Source organism: Musa acuminata, chromosome BXJ1-4 (genome assembly GCF_036884655.1).
Source record: "Musa acuminata AAA Group cultivar baxijiao chromosome BXJ1-4, Cavendish_Baxijiao_AAA, whole genome shotgun sequence".
Taxonomy (NCBI): domain Eukaryota; kingdom Viridiplantae; phylum Streptophyta; class Magnoliopsida; order Zingiberales; family Musaceae; genus Musa; species Musa acuminata.
Window position 1 is genome coordinate 39,384,647 of NC_088330.1, and position 26,730 is coordinate 39,411,376.

Here is a 26,730-nt window from a genome sequence, read left to right on the forward strand (position 1 = left end):
TTAGATAATATCACAAAATCAAAAAAGAAAGTGTTTTCTTAATTAGCACTTCTATTTTCTTAGATTTCTAAATTCAGAGAAGAAAAAAAAGACAAAAAAAAAAAGGAAAAAAAAGTCTTTTTTTTAAAAAAAAATTTGAAAGAAATATAAGGGGTGGTAATTAATTAAGATCTTCCGACTTCGATCCCACCCACATCTGGTCTGCTTCAAATTGTCTATCCACATGACATTAAAAAACATCCCACTTGACCACCACAAGTTTTCCATGTGTACGAAGCCAGCGTTGTGGTCAAGCAAGGAACCCCATACATACCCCCTACCGCATATACTCACCGGGGGTGTTCAAGTTCGAACCCCCGATTCATTTGTTCACATAAAACGCATGCTTTGGACCTGATCGGTTCACGTAAATTGCATTATCGGGCCGAACTCCAATACGTACATACATCGTTCGCCATATCCGATTGACCTCGATTTCCTTCGTTAAGTAAACGCCTACAAACACAATTTTTTTGATCCAACAAAAATTAGAGTCAACAATCATCGAGTCTCGTTTCATACCGTCACTTGGAATCTTGTCGAGTGCACATCCGATTAGCATTTGATCTTTCAGCATCACGAACAGAGACGACACGATTCATTTCATTCTCCGCCACATCCACCTCAGTATAGCAAATGGTCATCAGGTTGCAGATGACGGAGACTTGGTTGACCTTTCCGACGCACTGCCCACAAGCAAGCATGTTAAGACCGGCAGAAATAGTATATTACGATCCCCAAACCTTGCACGTCTAAATAACTGAAACACTCCAATCCGAAAGGTGACCCAAACATATCAATAAATTTTGACAAATAGTTCGATCACTATCAGATTTGGCATGCCAGGGGGAAGGATGAAAAGTGCATTCCTAATACAAGTCCAGAAATGCATGTTGAAATATTTCTTTAATGATGAAACTGAAATCCAACATAATTTCATTTTAGAAGATAGACTCGAGATCAGCATCCGAAGCAGTAGTGCCTTCTAATTAAGTACATCGTCCCAGGAAAAAATAATACCCCCTGCCGGTCCTCATCAGGGTGTTTGTTTCGAGTTTATCTCTGATGTCATAGAGGCGTCGCAAAACCTACAAAAAGTAATAGGCGCAAAACATATCAACATCAGCCAGCGCACTTCGCTGATGCAGCCAAATGATTTGCATGTTCAAGATGACAACAACAAATGTTTATGATACCACAGAATGGTAGATATGTTTGGGGACACGATTTCATGTTGGAGAGATGATAAATCATTTGTGACTTCGTCCAAACAAATCACAAAGCATCTTTGTGTTTCTGAAGTTTTTGGGAAATAGAAGAAACTCCATGACAGCCAAATGACTACTGCCACAAATGCAACTTGGGCTTATTCTTTTTTTTTTTCCTCGCACTACTACATCAAACCCATAGCATGTGAAATAATAACAAAAGTTTTGCAGAAATAACACAAAATAATAAAACTAAACCAGATCTGAAGGCATCAAATTTATTGTGCTTCTTAGGTGGACAGGGAAAATACAGAAAAAACTTATCAGTTTCTTTTTAAAAACAAAAATTCCCAATTTATGCAACAGAACGAGTCCAACAAGCATGTATGGTACTTAAACAAACAAAATTTAAGCATTCTACCACAACCAGAGAATAAAAAATTAGTATATGGATAAGGACAACATTTCAATAAATTTTCATCATAATATAGCATTAGGTCAATTCTTTCCAATATAGTGAAACCATGGAATTCAATGTGCTGGACTATTTGCACCTACAATTAATTAATTCTTCTGAGGAAAGTTAAATGATTGCATGTTAAACCCTGCAAATAAGAAATAAAATCAATAAACAAAACTATCAAGGAACCTCTAAAACTATAAAAACTATAACAAACAAGCAAGTTTCCTTAAAGGGGGTGTTTGGTTGCCTGCAGCTAAAAATGATTATAAGCAGCCTTTGTAGGCAAAACAAAGGTCCAAAGTAGCAGAGTTGTAGATGAAGCTGTTTAGATGTCAGCATGTACTGTTGTTACTTATGGCTGCAACAAAGGCAGAAAAGGCAATGACCGATAAAGAGGAAGGACGTGATGACAATGATCATGCGGACTAAGGCAGAGGAGAATAGGAGGAAACAATTTGTGAGAGAGAAGAAGGGTATCCATATTCTATTTTTCCTTGCAACCAAACATGCAAATGTGACATGAGGTTTCAAGAAAATTGAGGTTTCGTTGCATGTACACATGCTTTGAGTGGATTTGCCTGTAGGCAAACTGCTTGCAAGTATATTACTTACTGCAAATAGACTTGCAAGCGGCTGAATGCCCCCAAGATAACAGAGGACCAAAAAGGGAAAAATAAGTTAAATATCTTGAGTTCCTAAGCCAACTCATACATGAACAAGGATCTAAAAGCAAATAGGACTTCCAAAATCAGTCAGATGAAGAAAGATTCAAAATTTCTAGACATTGAACATTTCATCCTAATAACCTTGTCAAAACTAAAACATGTAAATCAAATAAAACTAACCCAAGCAAAACATAAAGCAAACTAAGCACTTCTGCTACAACAAATGACGCCCTCACCGACTCCAATTAGAGAGTACTTATGGGTGAACATGCTTATTTATAAATGTTAGATGCTTACTTGCAGGAGGAACCGACCAATCATAACCAAAACCAACAAAGACTTAGATAAATTCTTTAGATAAAGCATAGATGGTTGTTGGATTGGAAACAAGTCTTTTATCAAATAAAGTTTTTGACTATCATCAAGAAAATCCACAAAATTGACCTTCTGTGCTCTCCATAACTGTTCTTCATTTTTTATATATTGAACTCCACACCCTCGTGTTGCAGAGAGTCGGATGCTTTTCTTCTAGTATCAACTAACTCCATTTACACCAACCACTAGTCTTTCGACCTCCAGAATTTTGACATATTAAATTCATGGCCCATCCTAAGATTCTTTACCAATAACTGCACAGGCTTGAACAAAGCATTGGATTAATCATGATAAATATAACTAGAAAAGAACAACTTCTCTTCTTTTGTGTAGGAAAGGGCACAAATCGAATGGCCATTAAGACAAATAAAGAATTTGATGTTGAGAATATCCAAGGTCACTAATTATTTTTTCCTTCCTAAGTTTTAGCTGAAGACGATAACTTCTTCATAGAACTACGCAGTTAACAATTGAATAAATCTTCATGTCAAAACACAACTTAGCAACCACTTGTATAATTAACCGATGCATCTATTACACAGAATAGGATAAGTTGCAGGAATAGAACAAACATTGTTGATTGCTTTTAAAATGTAGCTTATATTGTGACGAAAACATAACAACCAAAGTAACCATTTTAGTACTGTGCAAGGTTTATGCTAGTTGTACTTTATGCAAAAATAATTGGTACAAGGTGACACCGTCGAGTACTAGCACGACAGGTCTATGCTAGCATGACCTCGTATGAGATGGTTAAATCAGTGCTGCATTCCTTAGCAAGATGAACTTCTCTTTCTTCTTCACAGGAAAGTAAAGCAGCCAAATTATTGCCAAACATTGGCTGATGGTGAGGCAACCTGAAGCGCCAAACGTGAACAACAGAAAAGAAGAGAGAGCATAAAGGGGTTACCTTCTGAAAGCCAAGTCCAACCTCCAGGTCTTGTGGAGAGCATAGAAGTGAGCAATGCCGTAGCAGTAGCACTGTGAAAAGGCATCAAAGACTGTGCACAACCCAATTCAACGGGGGACCTATAGAATCTAATCCGTCAGACTTCACAAAATTCAAACAGTAAAAGAAGAAGCCGGCAATTTTACATCACAAAGTCGGACAGAGAATAAAAAGACGCAAATATGGGAGAACTTGGAATTAAGATGATGACAAAGAAGATCTATTAGTAAACAGTTCCGGATGGAGAAGCTGATGAAAAGAAATATGATCGAATATAGTGAGAAAGTTGCGAGGGAGAGGTACCTTGAGATCCCGAAGGGAAGCCGGCCGCGAGGGAGTCGAGCAAAGGCCCGAACTGAAGGAGAAGAAGAAGGAGAAGCTCTCAAGGTGGCGGCAATGGAGAACGGAGCAGAAGAAATGGATCGGTTTGCAAGGGCTTTTCGTGCGCCGGCTATTCCCGCCGCCATGGCTCCTTCCTTCCAGCCGTTTAGGTGTCCGAGCATGGTTCACCACGATATCAATTGACGCGAACTGAGTTCAAGTTCAGTAAAAAACAAATTTATTTAATTATAATAATATTTTTTATTTTATATGTTTAAAAATATGTGTTTATTTTTTATAAAATCTATTTTTTAATAAAAAATTATCATAAAACTAAAAAACTCAAGTTATCCTAAAAAATATATTAATTTTATAAAAAAAATCCTAAATTATTCAAATAATAATAATTAATTTAAATTGTGCTCGAGTTGTACTCGAGTTACACTCATTCATAAAATATATTTAAAAATATATTAGATCTATATAAAATTATTTTAAATTTATCATAAAACTAAAAACCTTGAGTTATCCTAAAAAATATATTAATTTTTTATCAAATGATCCTATATTATCCAAAAGAAATCATTAGACTTGAGTTACATTTATTCACAAAATATGTTTTAAAATATATTAATTTTTATATAAAAGTATCCTAAATTTTTCAATAATCACAAAATCTTGCATTTCCTATTTCTAGTTTTCTATATTGACTTAGTTAAACTCCAAATTGAAATAAATTAAATTCAATTACCTAACCATATTTTCATATTAATTTTTTTAGATTTTTTAGGATAATTAATTATCATAACTTTGACAATTCTATTGTAATATGATTCTAACAAAAAAATTGTTTTTATTTTATTTTATGATGAAGTTAGAATAAATTTATATAAAAATTAATATATTTTAATATATTATATGAATGTGTGTAACTTAAGTATAACTTGAATATAATAGATCCAACCTGAATCAACCTAATCCGAATGGAACTGATCCATAGATCTATTAAGCTCGAAAAGCTTGATTCAAGGGCCTTAAGGAGATTTTAAAGGAAAATGATATCTATCGATAAAAACCAAATATATGAGGTAATCATCCGATAAAAACCTATTATAAGAAGTTCTTTTTGATAATTTACTCAAATTATAATAAAAGATATTTTATTTTTAAGCTTTTTAAGGATAGCCTAATAAAAACTTAGATATAATGATATATTTATCAACTTAGAAAGAAAGTCCCACAATATAGAAATAAGGGCTATGGGCAATATGGTAACTTACATTCGCAAGGTGATGAGTGAAAAATGAGCAAGCATGCATCGATGCCTAAACACTTAATGCCTGAGTGATGAACGACCATAAAACTCAAGAAGTAAAAGAAGTCTATCGTGGTCTCCCTTCTTAATACACAATCAACAGAACGACGAGCAACATGATGAAAACAACAAGCAACAACGAAAAACATTTATGAGATTACATGAAATATGAGCACAGGAAAAAAAAATACAAACAGGGAATATCTACTGAATTTTTGTTTAAAAAAATCACCCTACTAATTTGGATATGATTCCAAGAATCCAAGATTTTCAAGACAATTAAAAATAGAAGAGGTGCACTAATGGTCTTGGTAATTAACCAAAATAAATCTTGGTAATTACCTTCTTTTATCTGTGCCAAAATAAAATCCAATCTGCAACTTAAAAAAGAAAAAAAAAAGTAAATAGATTACATGACCGGGTGCCGCGGACCCCTTGACAGCTGCAGCACTGCAACCTGCATAGCAGGCATTACTACATTGGGTGCAGTCACCAGACGATATAACATAGTACCTACTTCTACGTAACGTACGCTGCGTCCACGCACCATTTCCAAGCCGCTTAAGAGTCCAAGCACCAGCAGTAATAATCGGATGATGAGAGTTCCAGTAATGCTTCCGGTGTCATCTTCTCCAGCTCCGGTTGCCTCCAAGATGGATAATTATTACGGTTCTCTCCGGAGCCCGAAGAGTTGTCTCGGGGATGATTCTGCGAGCGCATCCTGACGTAAAGCCTCATTGCAGCCACACAGTCATCGTATGGATCTTGTGTTCCAGTTTGGATGTCATAACTGCAGGTGAACAGTAGATGAGGTGAAGTAAAATCATGATCTGGCTTCTAAAGAGTGCTACATGTATCTTATATGTACTCCTCACCCAAGGTAGGTTTGCGTCAGATGCTTGAGCGAGTTGCTGAGCTTGCTAGTTTTCAGCAATGGTGGATAGGTTGCTGTGTCTCTGTGCCAAGAAAGACGATCAGTAAACAAGAATGGTTCGTGGGAAACAAGCTTGGACATATGTGATGGAATGCAGGAGTTACGTACCTGATCAAGAATTCAGGGTATTCAACTCCGAGGCAGTCGAGGTCGTGATCCAAACCGTGTCCGACGAGGATCCTTGCGTTCCCACCCCGAGATCGTATCTTCCAGATCGGTTCTCCGTTGCTAAGCAAGTCCTGAATCCTCCTCTGTGCTTGCTTCAGCGGCATTGCATCCCTCAAGTGTTCGGGTCTTACACCTGTCGTTCCATACCTGGGAAAGATTGAAGTGTCAAGGATTCGTGTTGTTCTATCTTACGGCAACTTGGATAAACGCTGATGCCTTGTTATGAGTTCGATGCTGGTCACCAACTTTGTTCAGAGGAATTCAGAAAGGGAAAAAGAGGCGCACGGCACCTGTAGTTTGTCACCAGGATTAGGGGCTTGATGTAAGTCTGGAAAATGATGTTTTCATCTTCCCCGATCAGGAAGACCCTTGCGCAAAGATCTAACGATCCGTCACTTCCTCCTCCGACCATCGTGCAGCCTAAAGCAATTACCTTGGAACCTTGCATTCGTGTGACATGATCCGACGAGCTTGGACCCTGAAAGCTCAACCTCGACATCCGAGAGATAAGCCCCTGAAAGAAGAATAATTCCTTTTAAGATTCACTTGGCACGCAACAGATCTGTTGGTTTTAGATTACTCACCGGAACAGCACAGCAGAGTTGGCATGTTCCACGGTGAATTCGAAGAGCATTTGGACATTGGAAGATGTCCAAGCATAAATCACATCCTCGAGTGCTGAATATCCTTGCACATTCAATCTTCGGAAGTGGTCCTTCAAGAAAGAGATAAGATCGATTCTAACTTCTACAACAAAAATAATTGAAGAATCCCAATTCCTTTTAACTTCATACATAGCTCACCTATTAGATGTTCCCTGAGAGATTCAAGATATCTGCATTGCTTTTGGCATATCCCACACACCGGCTCATGCACCGAGTGAAATGAGGCCCTCATATGTTCCACCAAGTGCTCCACTTTGTTGTATTGCCTGAAACATGCTGCGCATTTGTTCCTAGGGTGCGTTTTATAGTCAGATTTTGATGATCATGGAGAATCATACATGGAGCTTCACTTCAGTTTCTTTATAAATCGAAGCTTTAGGGAACATAATTACGTATAAACAAATCTAAAAGTTCAGGTTCTATGGAGATACTGCTTGTGACATGAACAGCGAGCACAAATTCCGATGGGAGCTTCTAATTTGCTGTATCACCTTGTTCTCACATTAGAAACTCAACATAAATTAAGAAATCTTGATTTCGGAAATAGGAACAGGTAAAGAACTGCAAAAAAAGGCGAGGCTAAGATGTGAATATTGTGGTGTAAGGCTGCTGCTCACTTTAGAAACATAGACTGCATCAGTTAGGTAGAGTCGATCATCTTATGCAGTAGTAGTAAACTAGTGAATTCCAGCAATAACAAATCGACGATATACTAGCAGTTAAAAAGGCTGAAGTTGCAACATGTAAAAGAAAATACTATGAAATGATACTTTAATCTGAAAGAAGTTGTTCTACCTTTGGCATTAATGTCTAAAACTTCAGTTCATACTGTAGACTTATTAAGTAGGGTATATTACGAAAAGACAAGCACATGGATGTTCCACAAACGATACAGTGTACGTGAAGAAGAAATGGTGGCGTACCTAATTGTCCCAGAATCAGGCGTGTTATCCATGACTGGTCTATGTAGCTCTATGCCACCAGAGGGAAACCACTCGAGGCTGGTTGCAAAGAAATGGAGTGTTGGTACCATATTTATACACACAGCTAGCAATAGCTGGGAGGTGTATAGAGATGTAAGAGATGCAAGAGAAGAGTGTTCAACTGGAGAAGATGTTCCATCTCTGTAGATTAAGGTGGGGATTTCCTGATCCAATTCCCAGCTTTGAGGTGATGTCTTGATTGAACTGGACTTAGGATCGTCCACGAAATATATTGTCCAGAATCCGAATCCATGAAAGGGAAACTCTCATGAAGGAATCGTTCAAGACATAGAGCCAGCTAAATTTTTTGACAAGTATTCTTGGTACAGTACGCAACCCTTTTAGTTTGGTCCCACTCGATTCCTCCCCTTCAAAGATGCGCGGTCAAAAGAAATGGTGGAAGAGAAAGTAACTGGATTCCAGGTCCACACCATGCAACATATCTTTGACCGTAAAGTTCTCTACGGTAAAGTTGATGGTTATGGCCAGTGTAATCATCAACACATACCTATGTAGCTAATCAGTCTATCAAAATAAATCAAATAAAAAAGAATGAATTATGGACTATCATACAATCAACCAAAAAAGACATGTAAGTGAAGTTCAACCTCAGGCTTATGAATCTTGGGTTAATTATGTTATTTGGGTTGTCCAATATATCGAGTACATTCATGAGGCTTATGAATCGGATCTTAAACTAGGGTCTTAAACTATTCATCGAAAAATTTATAGTAGTCTACTTTGATAATATTTTAATCTACAGTCATAGTAGGAAAGAACATATGTCCCTAAGTCTTAATTGTTTTGTAAGATAACAAGTTATATGCCAATACGAAGAAGTGTGACTTCCAGACAAATCGATTGATCTTCTTGGGGTTCATTGTGAGTATCGATAAGATTCATGTTATTTGAGAATGGTTACTTCGAAGATTATTATAGAAGTGAGGAGCTTTCATGAGCAGCTGATAAGCATAGGAGACAATGTATTCGAGGAAGAATATATAGTTTTAGTATACTTGTGAAAATAGAGATTTCCCATGGACATTTATAACAAATTGAAGTAGAAGAAATATGATTCGTACAAGGTCTTAAAGAAAATCAATAACAATGCTTGTGATTGATTTACCAGATAATTAAGTGATTTTAGAGACCTTCCGTGTTCTAGACTTATATGACTATTTTCTAAATGAAAATCTATTATATACAAACATAAACTCAAGGATGTTTTCTTAAATGGAGGGGATTAATACAGAACAAATATAAGAAGATCATTTTTAAAGAGCCTAAAATTACTTGCTTATTATTTTATTTATCTTACATTATTAATTTTTATATTTATATTTATTTTTATTATTGTTAGTTAGTTAGTTTTCAAGACCTAGAACCAGTATAAATAAAGACCTCATCTAAACATATGAAATCATGAGAAAAATAATATCTTTAAATATTATTATCTTTTTATCTGTGTGGAATTAATTTCTCTTGTAAGTTTAATTTATCAGAATTAGTAGCAATTTCTTAATTTTGTTTTGTTTCTGTTCCAGATGCCACTCCCGCAAGCTATAACTGCTAACGCATCATGCGTGTCAAGAGACCATCTTCGGGAGTATCTAAATATAGGAGTATCTAAATATCTAAAGAAACAGATAGGCAACGTTACATTTCTTTCTCTGTTAGATGCTCTTCTTTTTAAAGTAGTAGAATATATCCATGTAAATTTTGGACCTTTTGACCGCCATCGAAAATGTTTTACACACGTTTTAAAGCGATGGATGTGAATATGGGACTGTAAAGCACAAGAAATGTGACCCAGCCCATTTGGCCCAACCTTAAACTCCAGCCCAGGTGCCGCTTGCTTATGAGGCTTAGCCTACTCGGCCCAGCCTTAAGGCCCGTGTGGCCCACTCCGTGCTGGTCGTTCCTTTTCAGAATTAATAAAATAGAAAAACTATATGTACGATTTTGAACGGAAAAAGGCTGCCAGAAAAGCCGAATCGCCCGTAGCAAGTTTCGTGTCTAATGTGGCCCTTCAAACACACGACGGGAGCGGGACCCACAGCACGCCGGTGCCGATCAGTTCTGTCCTTCGTCGTTTTGCCCCTGAAAGTTAACTCGGGCCAAGTCGGTTCGAAATCAAGATATATGGCAAAAGTCTGTTGGATAATATATATTCCATCTCCCGATCCGAAGAGCGAGAGAGAGAGAGAGAGAGAGGGAGAGAGATCGAGGGATTGGGATTTGATCTCTGATAGCTGAGTTGGAGGAATTCCAGCGATCGCCTTCGGAGGATGAGATGAAGAAAGAAGCGGGATCGTTGGGGAAGACGGCGATTTCTACTCCGATTTCTTTTTGACGACGGCGCATCTTCTCCCTTTTTCTTTCGTTTTTGTCAGATCTTTTCCGGCCATTTGCTCGTTTCTTTGTTCGTTCGTTCGTCTTTGTTGATACTGGTTGGATACCGAGAGAAAGGGCCGTCGATTTGGGCCATCAAGGATTAACGCCAGATTCCGCATCTTCTTTTCAGCTGCTCATCTAGGTATACTGATCTCGCTTTGTGTTTTCTCTTAATTTGTTTCTGTAGGAATTTCTTGGTTCGTTATCTTGGGTTATCTGTGGAATTTCGGCGTAGAATTTGTTGTGGATAGATATTTGTTCGGGCATCCAAATCTTGATAAATAAAGACTTCCTCGTTTCGACTATATGGTATTCGTTCGATTTGTTTTAGGGTGTTGACATGTACGCATGGAACGCTTTCTTTGAATCTTGAATAGAAAATTAGCTTTGGCGTGCTCTTTGCGACGTGATGGTCATTGAATCAGGCCGAAGAGGCATCAGTCTTTGTGGTTCGGCGGAAGATGTTTACAGGGGTTTAAAAAGAAAACAATCTGCTCACCTTGGATGTTGTTCTGCCATTTGACTACTTGGGAGTTGGGATAGTGTTTGGAGTAGAATAAGATGTGATGAAATTGGTCTTCTAATCAAAGATGCTTCCAAACTACCCAGTACGTTAATCCTTTTGTTCTACCGATTAATGATTGCTTTTTGTTTTGCTAGATTAGGGAGAAAAGTATATAGTCTTTTCACATAATTAAGGCTTAATTACTTGCAGATTAGGGAGGAAATTAATTTTCTTAAAACGATGGTTGTAAGGGCATCCATTGTGCTACACTGTTTTTGTTGCATGGTTAAAACCCTCTTCTCTTTGCCTCGAAAAAGGATAATGCCAGTTAGGCAAATGCTTACGAGGCAGTTCAATTGATGAAAAAAGACTTTTGTTTCGACTATATGGTGTTGGTTAGAATTGTGCTAGGGTATTGACAAGTACACATGGAAAGACTTTTTTTGTATGTTGAATTAAAGTTCACTTTGATGTGCTCTTTGTGGGAGATGATCATTGAATCAAACCAAAAGGCATCAACTTTTCGGTTTAGCAGAAGATAGTTTACAGGGGTCTGAAGATAGTTGACTACTTAGGACTTTGGGATAGTTGTATGAGATGAACAAGATATGATGAAGTTAAGTCATTTTCTAATCAAATATGCTTCCAGACTACCCAGAATGCTGACCCTTTTTGTTCTGCCAACCAATGAACCACTTTCTCTTTTGTCAGATTATGGAGAAAATATTATAATCTTTTCGCATATTAAGACTTAATTACTTGCATAATAGGGAGGAAATTAAATCTTTTAAGACTATGAGGTTGAAAGAATATCATTGTGCTCCACAATACTTGTTGCATAGTTAAAAGTCCTCTTCCCTTTGCCTCGAAGAGGATAATGTCAGTTAGGCAAATGCTCATCGTGCAGTTCAGTCGATGAAGGACTTCCTTGTTTCGACTATAATACGGTGCCAGGGTGTTGACATGTACACGTAGTAAGTTTCTTTTGTATCTTAAATTAAAGTTCACTTTGAAGTGCTCTTTATTGGGTGTTGACCATTGAATCAGGCTGAACAGGCATCAATTTGTTTCGTTCACGGAAGATAGTTTACTTGTGTCAAAAAGAAAGAAAACATGCTACTTGCATTGGATGTTGTTATACCATTTTGCTACTTAGGAGTCGGGATAGTGGTAGGAGTTGAACGAGATTTAATGAAGTGAGTCTTATCAAAGATGCTCGTTTTGTTCTACCAATTGATGAAGTACTTATCTTTTGCTATATTAGGGAGGAAACCGAAGGTTTTTTGCATATTAAGGCTTCATTAGTTGCAGATTAGCGAGGAAATTGATATTTGTAGGAAGCTGAAAGACCTCTTCTCTTTGCCTTAAAAGGAATAATATCTTTTAGTCAAATGCTCACCAGGCAGTTCAATCTTTGCAGTGTCACGGAGAGCTGTATATATCAATTTATGCTCTTGTCTGCTATGGATATTCTAATTGTGATTCTAATGCAATGCTTTTCCTCCATACTAACAGCTACATAAAACCAAAAGACACAACCTAATTATTTTTCCAAAATTTTCTGTGTTGTGATTTCTGTTCATTGGCTGCTGACTGAAAGAACCTAAATCTATCACACAACCTAAATCTAATTATCACACTAGCTTTAGGCAGCCATCTGTTTCTTGATAAACAAAACCATCTAGAGATTTTGGTTGAACATTTGTGTTTTGCTTTTAGCATTTCCTTTTGTATGGTCATAATAAAAAGCAACAAAGTAGGTGAATAAATTGTTATTAGTTGTCTTGTTTAAGTTGTTCTGATGTTTTTACAAATAATAGTTTTTGCATATTATCATTTCAGATTGTGCCAAAGCAGATCAAATACGATGTGTGATGCCTTTTTAAGTTGTATTGTTGTACTTCTTTTAAAATTTTTCAAGTGCCTTGTGCTTGTTCATTGGGAATGCTTTAAGTTACCTGACAATTCTTCTTTTCGGGTTTCTCTTTCCAGATATATGTTCTGAGAATTTCTAGTTCACTTGAAAGCTATAGATTTGCCTGTTTGTGACAGTCTGTTATATTCCAATGATATTTTGATGCAGGTTGATACTGATTCTTTCTTGAGATAAGCTGATTTTCTTTCACTTAATACATCAATGAGATTTTTTGGCGTGATGGATACTTCAGCTGCACCCTTGATAATGCTTTTCAGTTACTGTATCCAGATATGCAGAAGAATGAAATGAAGTTCTTCATGCTTTGGGCTTTTAACGGTATTGAGACTGTGGAAACAAAGAAAAGATATCATATTTGATGCCAGTGCATGGAATGTGTTCTGATGAGACTGATATTTGGTTGCTACTTTATTTATTACCAGATTCACATCCAAAAGGAAGGGAGTATTTTATTAGATGAGAGTGATATGTTGCTGATATTGCTATAATCACTTCAGAATCTATTCAATTTATTTTGCATCATGGTCATTCTGGAGCTTGAAGTAGTTGACTTTCTTCTATAAGAAAGAGACATGGAATGTGAATTTGAGAGGAGATTTCCGACGAATTCTAAAGACTACAAGCTGTATGAGGAAGTAGGTGAAGGTGTTAGTGCCACTGTGTACAGAGCTCTATGTATTCCTCTTAATCAGATAGTTGCTATTAAGGTTCTTGATCTCGAGAAGTGCAATAATGACCTGGTAAGTATGCTGTTTGCCACCATGTAGTGGAGAGAGATTGATTCTTCCAAACTTTAGTTTCTGCTCAATCTTATTCTTTTCTTATGGCATCACATGCGGGCTAACTTTCTTTATTCAGTGGATGTGTTCTTTTCCCTAACCTAGGCATTACTTACAACTATGGTTCCATTGTCTCTGTTTTTCTTTGTTGATCTCTTTGTCGCATCACTGGCTAGCTTAATCGATTTGAGACTTTGAGCATACTCCAACATTGTCGTCTTAGTTTGATGTCCTATGTAGTCATCTCTGCAACCATTCAATCCTAATTTCAACTTGTAGCATCATCATTTTCTTGACTAATGGTCAGGAAATGTGCTTGATGGATCTACTTCCTTGCACAATTCACAAAGATTTGACATTTATATTTTAGCAAGAGTTTTGACTTACTAATTTCATTTTATATGACTAAGCTGCCCCATAGTTTGACCTTTGCTGTGCAATTAAAAAGAGAAATCTTTTTAAATGAGCATGATTTGTGGTGTTCAGCCTCCAAACAGGATATGTTGGCCGGTGAATTGCATCTTGCATGACTTTGAGAAGAAAGAAATGTTGATAAAATTTTGGAAAGGAGACAGCAGCATTCTCCATAATTTGACATTACTTGATGAATTCCTCCTTAAGTTTTGCAATTTTCATTTAGAATTTAATAATTCATTTATTCCATACCAAAGATAAAAGATATCTTGTGGCCTATTAGTCCATGTCCTTTCGAAGTTTGATTTTGTGCTTAGAAAAACACAAAGGTTTCAGGAGGAACTGCAATCAGTGTATATCATATTCAAGGCATCATTGTTTACTGATGAATTTTAATGATCTGGTCTCCTACCACATTTCATAGTTTCCCCAAAATGTCTATTCAAAATTCCAAACAACTTTCCTGTTAGGTATTATTGCTTGAAAAGAAAATAAGAACAGCATATTTCAAGTTAAGGCAATTTTATACCAAGAAAAAGTTCTTAATGTTTACTAGTTAAGATATGATCCACCATGCTTGGCTTTCCCATCTTGTTGTGCATCAACTTGAGTGGAACAGCCCAATTCAAGCAATAAAGGGTCTGGACTCTGGAGAGTGGAGAGGGTCATGTGGACTTCAACTTTCAGCCATGCCGAGGTTGTTCTTTAAGTTGGAACCCTGGACATCCAAGTCACATTGGAGTAATCTTGTCACCAAGGCCTTTGTCACCTTTACTGCAGATCATGATGATAAATCTCCTATGGATTTATGCTTCATAGAGATTATTATTTTGCTGGAGGAGGGATTGGATGATGATGACTTGATGAGGTGATATAATAAGATAATTCTTTCTGTAGATGTTTTGGTTGAGTTGTTAATCTGGAGAATATTTATGAAATGCCAATTTTTAAAAGGTTAACTAGAATGCTATTCAACATGCTTAATAAAGCTATCATTTTAAAAGCCTAACAACTAACAAATTTGCTGCTAACTTGGTATTTTTATCTTAATCATTCCTCTATAATCATTCACACTGGGATGTCCATGAATGCTTTTCACAATTTTTCTCATCCATTTACATGTTCATGCTTGTTACGAGATGCGTTTGAAGGATTTTCTGATACCTATTTAATGGGAAATCTAGAATCTGGCCTGGATCTTTTGAAATGCTTTTCTGAATAACTTGGTTGACACCTTTTCTCTGTATTTCTTTCAGGATGGAATTCGCCGTGAAGTACAAACAATGAGTTTGATTGATCATCCTAATGTACTACATGCTTATTGTTCTTTTACGGCAGGTCACAACCTTTGGGTTGTGATGCCATATATGGCTGGGGGGTCTGCTCTTCATATAATGAAATATGCTTATCCAGAAGGCTTTGAGGAGCCAGTTATTACAACTCTTTTGCATGAGGTTCTTAAAGCTCTTGTGTATCTCCATGCTCAGGGTCATATCCATAGAGACATCAAGGTAGTTTTCTTTTATGTTAACTACGTGTTTGGAAGGTTGAGATATGTTTGTTTATAATTAGATCTCCTAGTCCTGTTGGTTGGTGCCGTAACGCTCTTCTGCTAGTTTACTTGTAGTCTTGCTGTTGAGTAAAGTACTTTTATATTGCTGTTGTTCGCTTTGTGGAGACATTGACCTTTGCTGCTTCACTTAGTGTAGTGTGTAGGAATTTGCAAATTTCTCCTGATTTTCTAGCTTCTGCCAGTTTAGATATGCATTTTGTTAAGTAGATTTTAGAAATCCATGTGGGTTCAGTGTTTGTTCTATGTATTTTTTCTTTGTGGGACTCCTTGGATTGTCTATGTTTTGATTATGTAGATTTTTTATGCTCTGTATTTTCTATAATTTTTCAGGCTGGTAATATTCTAATTGATGCTAAGGGAGCTGTTAAGTTAGCAGATTTTGGAGTCTCAGCTTGTATGTTTGATACTGGGGATAGACAGAGAACAAGGAATACATTTGTGGGAACCCCATGCTGGTGCATTTTTTAGATTCACCTCTTTTGCAATTTGGCACCTTTACTGAACTTGGAATTTTGAGCTTGGGATATTCTTTTGGTTTGATCTTTTTTAAATTGATTATCGAATATTGCATATGACTTATTTGTTTATTCTCATCTGTTTTTCAGGATGGCTCCTGAAGTAATGCAACAACTGCATGGATATGATTTTAAGTCAGTGGTGACTATCTCATTGTGACATGCTAATCCATTTGTATTAAAAATGTTTCATCGGTTTTTTAGTAATACTTTTTATCTTCATGATTTGTGATATGAACAGAGCAGATGTTTGGTCATTTGGCATTACTGCATTAGAACTTGCCCATGGACATGCCCCATTCTCTAAGTATCCGCCCATGAAAGTATGCCCCATTCTCTAAGTATCTGCCCATGAACGGAGAGTCATCTGTTTTAATATGTGCTGTGCCTTACTCTATATATATGATATTTTGTATTGCAGGTGTTGCTTATGACGTTACAAAATGCACCACCAGGTCTTGACTACGAAAGAGACAAGAGATTCTCAAAGGTTCTCCTCTAATGAAAATATTGGTGCCAAGATATAACTATTGTTTGTTGTATTAAAGTGTTATTTTTTTGGTAGTCTTTCAAAGAGATGATAGCCACCTGCTTAGTAAAGGATCCAAAGAAACGTCCAACTTCAGAAAAGCTTTTGAAGCACCCTTTCTTCAAACATGCTCGTTCTAGTGAGTTTCTAGCACAGACTATTCTCGAGGGCCTTTCTCCTCTTGGTGATCGTTTTAAGGCACTGAAGGTCTGAAATTAATCTCTTTTGATTAATGTTGAATGCTAAAATTATTTTTTAATAGTCACTAACTTTTAGGGAAAGGAGGCAAATTTTCTTCTAGAGAACAAGGACGCATCTGAACAATTATCACAGGTATCTTAAGTAAATGCTTTTATATCGATTTTCTTTGAACATATTGTCATTTTGATGTAATAGCATCCTCAGGTTTAGAGGGTACAGGATGTCTAAAGATCTCATGAAGTCTTCCATATGTTTCTCTTAAGAAAAATATAGGTCACCCATATGACAACTTTCTTATGGCTCTGATTTTTCTAAAAGCACAAAGATGTTTCTGTTAAAAGTCAGATCAGAATTACCATATCAGATAATATTTTTGATTGAACTGCTGAAAGCCTGAAAGATTTATTAACTAGTTAAGTTGTTAGGTTACTTAGACTTACCACAAAACACTAATCTATTTGTGTTTTTGGATCACTTTTCAAAAATATTTTTTGAGAACAACTTAACTGTTTGTTTCTCATGAAGAGGCAGGATACGTATCCTTTAGTGATTCATATCATATTTTGCAGTCCATTTTTTTTGTGGTTAAGTTATACCATATTGCAGGCGGGACTGCATGACGAAAAGCTGTAACTGCTTGCATGAGCTGAGTGATATGGTTGCATTGACTTACGTGGCCATGGGACCTCACCATATATGGCTGTGTGGCCTCAGTATACTCTATTATCATATGTATGAAATCTAAAATCTATATGTGATCCATTATTATGAAAATATAATGGTGCGACTGTGCCTCCTATGACTATGCAGCCTCAATATACAATGTTATTGTATATGTCAGTCTGTTTGCGTATGTGATCAATATGAAAATTATAATCACATATGAAGTTATATATTATTGGGTGAGAGAAATATAATCACATATGTGGTTATATATATATTCTTGGGTGAGTCTTGGTGCCTTGGTAAGGTTTTTCTTTGCAACTTGGGTGACTAGGATTTGAGGTCATGAAAACAACCTATCTACTTGTAGGGTAAGATTATAAACATTGACCCTTCCCATGACTCCAGATTGGTGGGACCTTGTGTGCTCAGCCATCACTATTTTGTTGTTTATATTTTTTTCTTTATTTGTGCTATTTCAACTATTGTATATGATTCAAGATAATATGCCATTCTCTTAGTTAGACCCTTCCGCCATTTCTTGTTCCTTAGAACCTAATTATGTTCTTAAATGAGTATGTAAGCTTCTAATTATTTTGTTGGCCTTAGTGTGTGTGTGTGTGTGTGTATAACATCATAAATTGTACATGAATGTGCATTTCTTAATCTATGCTCAGTTTAAAATTATGTTGCATATTTTATTTAACTACATATATCATTGTGTATGCTTCTGTGCATCAGATATGTGGGAATTGCTTGTATCAAGTATTCGATGACATTATTTTTATTTCTTGGTTAACATCATCAGTGTCTGGTCCCAGACTCGGATAAAATTAAAATGAGAGTTGCATTAGATCACTGAGAGCTAGTACAAAACTTTATCAGATCTCATGAGCTTGCATCATATTACACAAAGGTCAATGGTGGGAGAAGATTCATGTAGTTGGCCACCACAGATAGTTGGGATTATGTCTTGTTGTTATAATATGACATTTTGGTTGATGAACTGACATTATTTTCTTGTCAAGAAGTTCACCAAATCCCAGACTAGATTTGAACAACTATGGTATAAATTATTCTTATTAGTTATATTGCAGCAAAATTATTATCGAAAGGCATTATTTATGATACTGAGCTGTCTTCTGAAATTTTGACTCTTTGATACTGGATTCTTATATGTTAGTGCATCTGGTTATTGATGATGACAAAATAATTTTGTGTTGCAGCAAAAATACATACGAGGAATTAGTGGATGGAATTTTAATCTGGAGGAGTTGAAATCTCAAGCTGCTCTTGTAAGGATAACTTCTGGTTTCACATGTCAACTAGCTATTTTGTCCAAGAAGGATTCCTTGTGGGAAAAGAACATAACAAGTCTTGATGTTTGATGTGATTGGTGTCCAGATGCAATCCTTGGATAATGTCTATAATTTGGAAAATGTAGATGCTGGCAATAATCTTAAGGATGACCTTGATAGTGTTGATTCCTCGGTGGTTGCTCTGGCTGAGAGAGTTAACTTTGCCAGCAATGAAACTTCTAGGGAGGTATTTATATCTAAGTTTGTTGTTTCCTTCTGTTAAGTATTTTTTCCCTCCCCTATTTCAAGCTTTTAACTGTATCAAATTTAAACATTTATTTTTTTTTTCTAGGGTGAAATGCAAGATCTTCAGGATTTGGAGGGTCCATTGGCCTCTGCATTTCCAAGTCGTCCTCTTCAGGCACTCAAGTATGTAGTTCAGTAACTTTATGTTATAGTTACTTGCTTTTTGGCCTCATATTGTTACCTGCATCCAAAAGAAAGAAACGAGCTAGAGAAAAGCAAAACCATTGATGTACTTGTTTTTTAATGATGACAATGACATACAGTGAAAAGGACATCCATTTAATTTAAAATATTTTTAATATGTGGTACATGTCTTCATCGAGCTAATCAACATACTGCTAGAAGTAGAGGAAATCTTCGGGTGAAAAAAAATAGTTGATAAGAACTCAATATCTACAACTGTTATTTCTGTCTTGTATGCATTTATACATAGGAAAACTTCAGGTGAAAACAATAGTTTAGGAGGACTCAACATCTACAACTTTTTTTTTTGTCTTGTATGTATTTATACATTGCATAGATGTTTGAGGTCAGCAGTAATAATACTTAAGTGAAGTATTGTATCTACAACTGTTTCAAGCAAATCAGAATTATTTAAGTGAAGTTATTTGATGAAATGTATAGCCAACTGAATCAGCTTTAACTTCATAAGCATTTAAAATTGTTGCAGAGCATGTTTTGATGTTTGTGAGGACATGAATACCAGCAGCCCTAATTGGAAGATCCCATCAAAGTTCGACTCCATGTTTCCATTGCAGCAAGCATCAGAAGCAAAGGATCTCAAATTTGGAACACATAATGATGAAAATATGGAAAGAAGTGCTTCTGTCTCCTCGAATATGGATAACCTTGGGTGTCAGAAATTCTTAAGTGGTTCTCTTCTACCAGAGCACATTCTTTCTCCGTGTAGGAATGTTGATGCAGATGCAGAGAGGTAATAACCGCCAGTTGGAAACCGTACATTTATGTGATTCAAGAAATCCTTCTGTCCTGTCTCTCTATCTTTAGGTCTGCTGATCCTTCTTTTCCCTTCTGCAATTATGGCTACCAATTTTCTCCTGAGAACTGAAAACTTAAATGTGATCTTAACTGAAAGGGAATTACTATGTTTGAATTTTGCATTGCAGTTTTATTATTAGGTTTCCATCATGCATGAACAATTCTTGTTTTTTATACCACAACTGGATATTCATATGGTCATTGATCCACCACTATTCACTCTTGATATGCATGAATGTCCGAACTCATTCTTGCTCATTCTATAAATTTTTGCCTTTAAATTATATTAAATGGTTTGATGACTATATTTGCTAATTTTTAGTCTCTTTATATCTTATTAAAGGGATGACATACATCGGAGATGTCAACATGAAAGATATTATAGTGGTCCCTTGTCTCGTCAAACGAAAGATTCATCTAACTTGACATCTGGTATAGTACACATGACACTTATCTTCCGTAAGTTTTTTTAGTTTGTTAAACATGTCCTGTGCTAACCAGAAAGAAGCCAAAAGCCAAGTGGTTTTTTGCTGCTTTCTTATTTTTTATACTTCTGTTTAACCTTGGAGAAAATTGGACTGGTGTAGCAGCAATGTTACATGAGGAACCTTCAGAAGGAAAAATTGTCCAGCGTAAAGGACGATTTCAAATTACATTTCCAGATGCTAGCCCAAAGGTACTTTACTATTTAACTCTGTGGTATTGTAGATTGTAGAAACAGATGCTAAAGGATTACAAACTTGAGCACATAAATTTTTTTTTACTTCTATAGCATTGAGGTGGACTGTGATAACTTGGAAACTAAAAATTGCAGCAAATAATGATATCACTAATACAATCATTTCTGGAATTTACTGCATGAAAATAGGCAGGCACCTCTTCTAATTTCCTGATTTCTGAATTATGCAAGTGGTTTACATATGTTATTTGATCGTAACGAATGTTTAGTTTCCAACATTTCATTGGTGTGCCATGAGTTTCTCTGCTATTACTCTTTCTTTTACTACCCAAGAGGGACAAATCTGGCTAACAATTATGAACACTTGAGACTATGTAGAAGCACCAAGGTGGAATATGTTATAGTTAGGGATTTAAGTATCCTTGGCTGATGTAAGTGTTTATTCCTCGAACAAAGTTTACTGGATTAGAATGTTTAGTATAAGGTTTCCCTGATTTATATTGAAATGTACCATATGAGACAAGTCATCAATCAACTTGATGATCATATTATCACTGTATCTAGATTGCTTACTATTTTTTCTGCACATTGCCTTATAGGTAGCTTCTTCAGTAAATTGCATGGTCAGCTTAATAGGTGGATCACCTAGAAAATCTACATGTGCAGTGAATGCTGCTTCACTTCTTCCTACCTTGCAATTTTTACTGCATCAAAATTCTATGCAAAAGGTCAGCCGCCTGAGCTCTCTTTGTGGATATTCATCTTCTAGGTATTAAAGTAATTCTTTTTAACAGGAGCAATTAATTAAACTGATCAAGTGTGTGGAGCAAACACATAATGTATCTTCAGCCTACCATACAGAAGCCTCTGATACAAGCACTGGTGATTCACAGGTATATTGAAGATTATTTACCTAAATTTACTATGGAGCATTAGCAAATAAAATGTTCTATGCTGGTGTAGAAGGCATTTAGTTAATAAAATAGAGCTACTTTTTTTTTCTCTGTGGGTAAATCTGGTGACTATAACTATATTCCACAGCCCAATTTCTCCCGTTTTTGCATTCTTACTATAAATGATATGCTCATTATATTGTGAATTAATTGTGACTTTTCTTGTTTCTAAGTTAAGAAGCTTAGTCCTTATCTTCCTTATTAGGTGTAAGTATGATATCTTATTCTTGGCCCTCACTTTTCTTATTAGGTTAAAGCATGGTATCTTATATGTACCAGTCGGTATTAGTGTCTTGTGTGTGTTGATACATCGGTACGTATCGATATCCCAAACTCTATCAAAAAATGACCTAAAATTATAGAAATACCCAATTAAAATTTTTCTAATATGGAGCAACAAATCAATAGCAAATCAATAGCATAAAGAATGTCATTCTTTATGCTCCGCACCAATATACGTCACATTCGTCCTTGCCTTAGGAGTCGCCTCAGACACGTGGTTTATGATAATCAGACTATGACTATCATCATATTGATGCACCAATGACATACGGTGTCTCAAGACACTATGTAGTGGGATCAATTTCAAGATTGAGTCCGACAAACAAATCATATTGATATACATATACATAGGATTGAGGATCCTGATCTATCGCCCGTAGAGTCCCATCGTTTTTTTTTATGGTAGAACTAGATATATCCATCGATTGATTATTTAATTCATTTGAATCTTAAATTTTAAACTGTATAAAAAAATAATCAAACATGCGGCCAATACGTACCTCCCATTTTGCACCATATCAGGTTGTACAGCGGTCCATGGGTTTAAGTACGGTTCCTCATTGCTTGTAGCAGTCCATGGGTTTATGATATATATTAGTGCATGATAATTTATCTACTTATAAAAGTTGTAAGTTGCTTCAGTTTTCAATGCTTCTCTATTGGCAGCATCAGCTCTAATTGGCCATAGTAATCCTATCTCTTGGTTATCACATGACGGTGGGTTTTCTTGTGATTTTTCAGGTTTGCTACTGAATGGGTACTTTTTTCCATCAATTTGCCTCATTGCAGAAACTAAACCATTTCAACTGTCCAATTAGGATTAGAACAATATTAGCAAGGTTCAGTCTACAATAAATCAAATATTGAGGATTTGAATGGGTAGAAATGCTAGTATCTACATCTCTTCCCTTGGGGTTTTGAAAAGTTTAATATGTTAGTTTGAGAAAATAGTGAAGAAACATGGAAAATAGTACGACCAGCCATTTGACAATATTTTCTTGTTCTACTAACAAAAGAAACATTAATTATATTTAGTGAAAATGAGAGTGAGAACAATGTGACTATTCCACTGGATGTAAACATGGACGCAGCTGTTAGTAATATGATCCATAATCTATCATCCAAAATAAAAACACTCACTAAAGGCAGTTAATTGTGTCAATATACTTTTGGAAGTAGATAACATATATAAGAAGCAATGTGAGGGCTCCTCCAGACTCTTAGAAATATAATTAAAGGATTTTAGCATGACCAACTTAATCCATCATCTCCAGAACTATCTCAAGCTTCCTTATTTGGTCAAATATATCCAGTCAACCTCAGCCAGCTGTTTTTCCCAATTGTTTGTTTAAGAGTTCAGCATCCATTACCACAATTATGATCTTTTTCATCTATTTCCCCCACTAATTTGGACAAACTTCTTATGTTAGTTAACCAATTGAAATATTGTGATCCATCTCTTAGCTTCTATTCCAAACTTGCTTGCACAGTAAGATGGAACTTCTATCTCAAGCTCTACTGCAAAAGTCAACCTGAGCTTGCCTAGATGGTTGTTAGGAGAAACCAGTCAGTGTAGTGATTGACAATCTGGATCACAAGATCCAGATCATGGAACATTGCAATCTAGAATGAAAATATCACCAGTACTATATATAGTTCTGATTATGCAATATTCAGAAGTCCACCTGCCAGACCATGTTCAATTGTTCCCTGTACCGGAACAAGCCATTCTCCAGGTAATGTAGGTCTAGAAATATGAAAGTAAACTGGAAGTGAAGTATCATGCAACATGGCTACTTTTAAAATACTATTCTCTCAGCTTCTTTTCCAAACTTGTTGGTATCTTTTGTATCATTTTAGTTGCAATGTTTGTCCAGTTCACTAATATCAATTGTTTATACAACAGTCATTCCAAGCTTCAGGAACAGAGAGGGTACTGCAAAATTATATGACTAATCTGCAACAGAGGTACTAGGTCTGTTATTGATAACAAAAAAAAAATGCTGTTTTGTTGGCATTCATCCAAAACTTTCTTTTATCAGTGTTGGGGAACTTGCTGAAGAAGTGCAGAGTTTAAAACTGAAAAATTCTCAGGTAAGTATCTTGTTTGGAATCTCTTTATTCTACACAGTATCTCTACATAGCATTAGAACCTATTAAGGATATACAGTTCAGCAATCTCTGGTTTAGTTGCCGTTTAAGGCGTGTTGATGATGAAGGTATGTTTGTTGATGTCCGGAAAAGTCAATTTCTTTTTCTTGTGGTGTGGTGCTTTTGCAGTTGGAACAGCAGATCGATGCGTCCTTGAGAAAGGAAAAGAAACGAAAAGACAAGGCCGCACAGAGATGATCTTTCATGGTGGAATAAGACTTTGTTTTTTGTTCCCCTCCCACTTTCCTCTTCAAGGCGTGATGGCGATGTTTAATTTATGAATTCATTGCACATAATATCCATTGTATATTCTCTACCCCTCTCTCTCACTCACTCTCTCTCTCTCTCTCTCTGTTGGTTTGTTATATTGACATCGAAACTAAGCGGTTGATATGCGAAGGGGTCTGAGGCATGGAGATCCTTCTCTTTCTATAATATGCAATATGAGAAGTATCCTTTGGCAAACAATCATTAATTTCAATTAAAATTTTTAAAAATTATTGGTTGATTTTTTTTTTCTTGATGTTTTTAATCAAAATGTAATTTTTTGAGTATGCTTTCAATGTATAAGTTTTGAATCGGCTCAAATAAATTTGAACAAGCTTTACGTTTTAATTATGACACGAAGAGTAATTTTTAAATTTTTAATTAACCCTAAAAATTGTTTACAAAATTTTTAAATTTAAAATAGAAATAATTTTTTTAAATTTAAAGTTAATTTAAACTAAATCTTGAATTTTTATTTAAGACATTTTAAAATTTTAGTGAAAATTTTATGAAAATTTTATATCATTAGTTCAATTGTTAATGAATTGAATCGTATTAATAAAGCGGGAGAGAAAAAAAAAAGTCGATTATTTTTTTCGATTTCAGAGAGCAAGGGTCTCCATATTAGTAATCATATTGTGCCTCGTCCGGTTAAGGGCAAGCCTCCAACCATTATCCTGTATAGCTCACATGTCATTTTCGTCTAGATAAAAAAAGAGCTAAGATCTGAAGATGACCGAGTGTGGTTGAACCATTCATTGATGTTACATCATCATTCTCCCATCAAGAGTTCGAAGGTCAATCTGTAGAGGATCACATACCTTGGTTGTATGAGCAGAAACAAGAGATTATGAGACAGTCAGTCCTTACCCATTCAAGCACCACCTTACTGCCATTTTGGATCCACTCATACGTCGATCATTTCTGACAATGTTGAGGGGAAATCGAATAGAATAAAGCGGTATTCCTCGAGGCTCGATCTCCTTAGAAAAACTAGGAAGTTGGAGCTGCATTTTGTAGTAATTTACCCCCCAAAAGCCTACATGAAGAAGAAGGCATGACAGCTTTCAAACTCGTATCCTACTCTTCTCGTCCATCCATGTCGCACTCTGTTTCGTTTGGTCAGTTGCCAAACGACCACCAATTAACTTCCTGAAAGTAAATGCAAGAGGCAATCAATATATATTTCTACTGATTTAAAGTGCAAGATCGATCTCCCATAATAGATTGAAGAAGAACTAATAAGGAGATGCCATCACAAAATCTTTATCCATAAGCAAATATGAACCATCTCCTCAACCCCAAGGACCCACCGAAATGAAAATCGATGTGATCTTTTAGCTGACCAATCAATCTCAGGGGAGTGGCAATACTTCCAACTCGATAAGTGATATCGTCAATCCAAGGTTTATATCGAGGGAGGAGGTTAACCCACTAAAGGTGTACTCAACTCGATTCTTGTCAAGTCCATTGACTTAGTACCTCCCCGACTTTAAGAGACCAAAGATCGTCTTTTGTTAGACGAAGAAGATATCACTATAACATGGGGCGATATCGGAGGTGAGAGAAGATAAGTGATCCTGTATAGCTCACATGTCATTTGTTGGACGAAGAAAATATCAAGCTATAACATGGAACACTAAACAAGGAGTGCTCACTGAGAAAAGATTTTAAAAAATTAAAAAGAAAAAGAACTGGCTTGACTTCAAAAGATAAAAGAATAAAAAAAAGTTAAAAATAAAAAAGGAGACAGGACACATCTATCAAATAATGCTGGTGCTAGCAACTTGCATGTTGCAAACAACAAGATCAAAGGATAAAACAAAGGTCACTAGTAGTTCAATTGTTTTGGGATCATATGATGCAGTACCGAGAATAATATCTACGAACATAAATATTCTTTCATGAGAATGAAAATATAATAAGCTGTCATATGTAACTATGCCACGTACAAATATAGTAGAGGTATAAGCAATAATAATCGCACAATAAAAATGCTACATTTCTATTATTGATCTAAAATTGCAGCTACGAAATCATCATAGAATGGTGATGAAACAAAATGCAATTTGAAAACTAATACATGTCATGAGCTCCAGCCTTCAGAATTATGACTATGACCAATGCAGCTTGTAATATGAATACGTCTAAGAAACCCATTAATTGTAAATATGTTCTCAGATTTGGGGAGAAAGGAACCA

General features: G+C 35.9%; 3 protein-coding genes across 5 annotated transcripts; 1 reads left to right on the forward strand and 2 right to left on the reverse strand.

The window, feature by feature from the left end:
- Nucleotides 1–963: 963 nt before the first annotated feature.
- Nucleotides 964–4,209, reverse strand: LOC103982819 (protein NUCLEAR FUSION DEFECTIVE 6, mitochondrial). The gene is made up of 3 exons (XM_009399856.3): nt 4,003–4,209; nt 3,661–3,779; nt 964–1,127 (listed from the first exon to the last, which is right to left on the reverse strand). The coding sequence occupies exons 1-3, from the start codon at nt 4,200–4,202 to the stop codon at nt 1,108–1,110; spliced, it is 339 nt and encodes a 112-aa protein (XP_009398131.3). The 5' UTR covers nt 4,203–4,209; the 3' UTR covers nt 964–1,107.
- Nucleotides 4,210–5,474: 1,265 nt separating this feature from the next.
- Nucleotides 5,475–8,091, reverse strand: LOC135672613 (RNA exonuclease 4-like). Its single transcript, XM_065181111.1, has 7 exons — nt 8,026–8,091; nt 7,241–7,392; nt 7,022–7,152; nt 6,728–6,951; nt 6,378–6,584; nt 6,211–6,291; nt 5,475–6,125 (listed from the first exon to the last, which is right to left on the reverse strand). Exons 1-7 carry the CDS (start codon nt 8,055–8,057, stop codon nt 5,897–5,899), a joined length of 1,056 nt encoding a protein of 351 aa, XP_065037183.1. The 5' UTR covers nt 8,058–8,091; the 3' UTR covers nt 5,475–5,896.
- A 2,161-nt stretch (nt 8,092–10,252) lies between these two features.
- Nucleotides 10,253–24,770, forward strand: LOC103982816 (uncharacterized). 3 transcript variants are annotated; one of them, XM_009399850.3, is made up of 21 exons: nt 10,253–10,621; nt 13,068–13,238; nt 13,343–13,660; nt 15,370–15,624; nt 16,017–16,141; nt 16,292–16,336; nt 16,443–16,524; nt 16,623–16,691; nt 16,767–16,937; nt 17,007–17,063; nt 18,821–18,889; nt 18,999–19,139; nt 19,245–19,321; nt 19,869–20,132; nt 20,541–20,629; nt 20,785–20,873; nt 21,476–21,604; nt 21,671–21,769; nt 24,018–24,079; nt 24,154–24,205; nt 24,392–24,770. In XM_009399850.3, the coding sequence occupies exons 3-21, from the start codon at nt 13,493–13,495 to the stop codon at nt 24,458–24,460; spliced, it is 2,112 nt and encodes a 703-aa protein (XP_009398125.2). In that variant the 5' UTR covers nt 10,253–10,621; nt 13,068–13,238; nt 13,343–13,492; the 3' UTR covers nt 24,461–24,770. The 3 variants fall into 3 exon arrangements, with proteins under 3 accessions (XP_009398125.2, XP_009398127.2, XP_065034401.1); XM_009399852.3 differs by having other exon boundaries at nt 10,254–10,621; nt 20,788–20,873; XM_065178329.1 differs by having other exon boundaries at nt 10,254–10,621; nt 13,068–13,660; nt 20,788–20,873.
- Nucleotides 24,771–26,730: the final 1,960 nt, after the last annotated feature.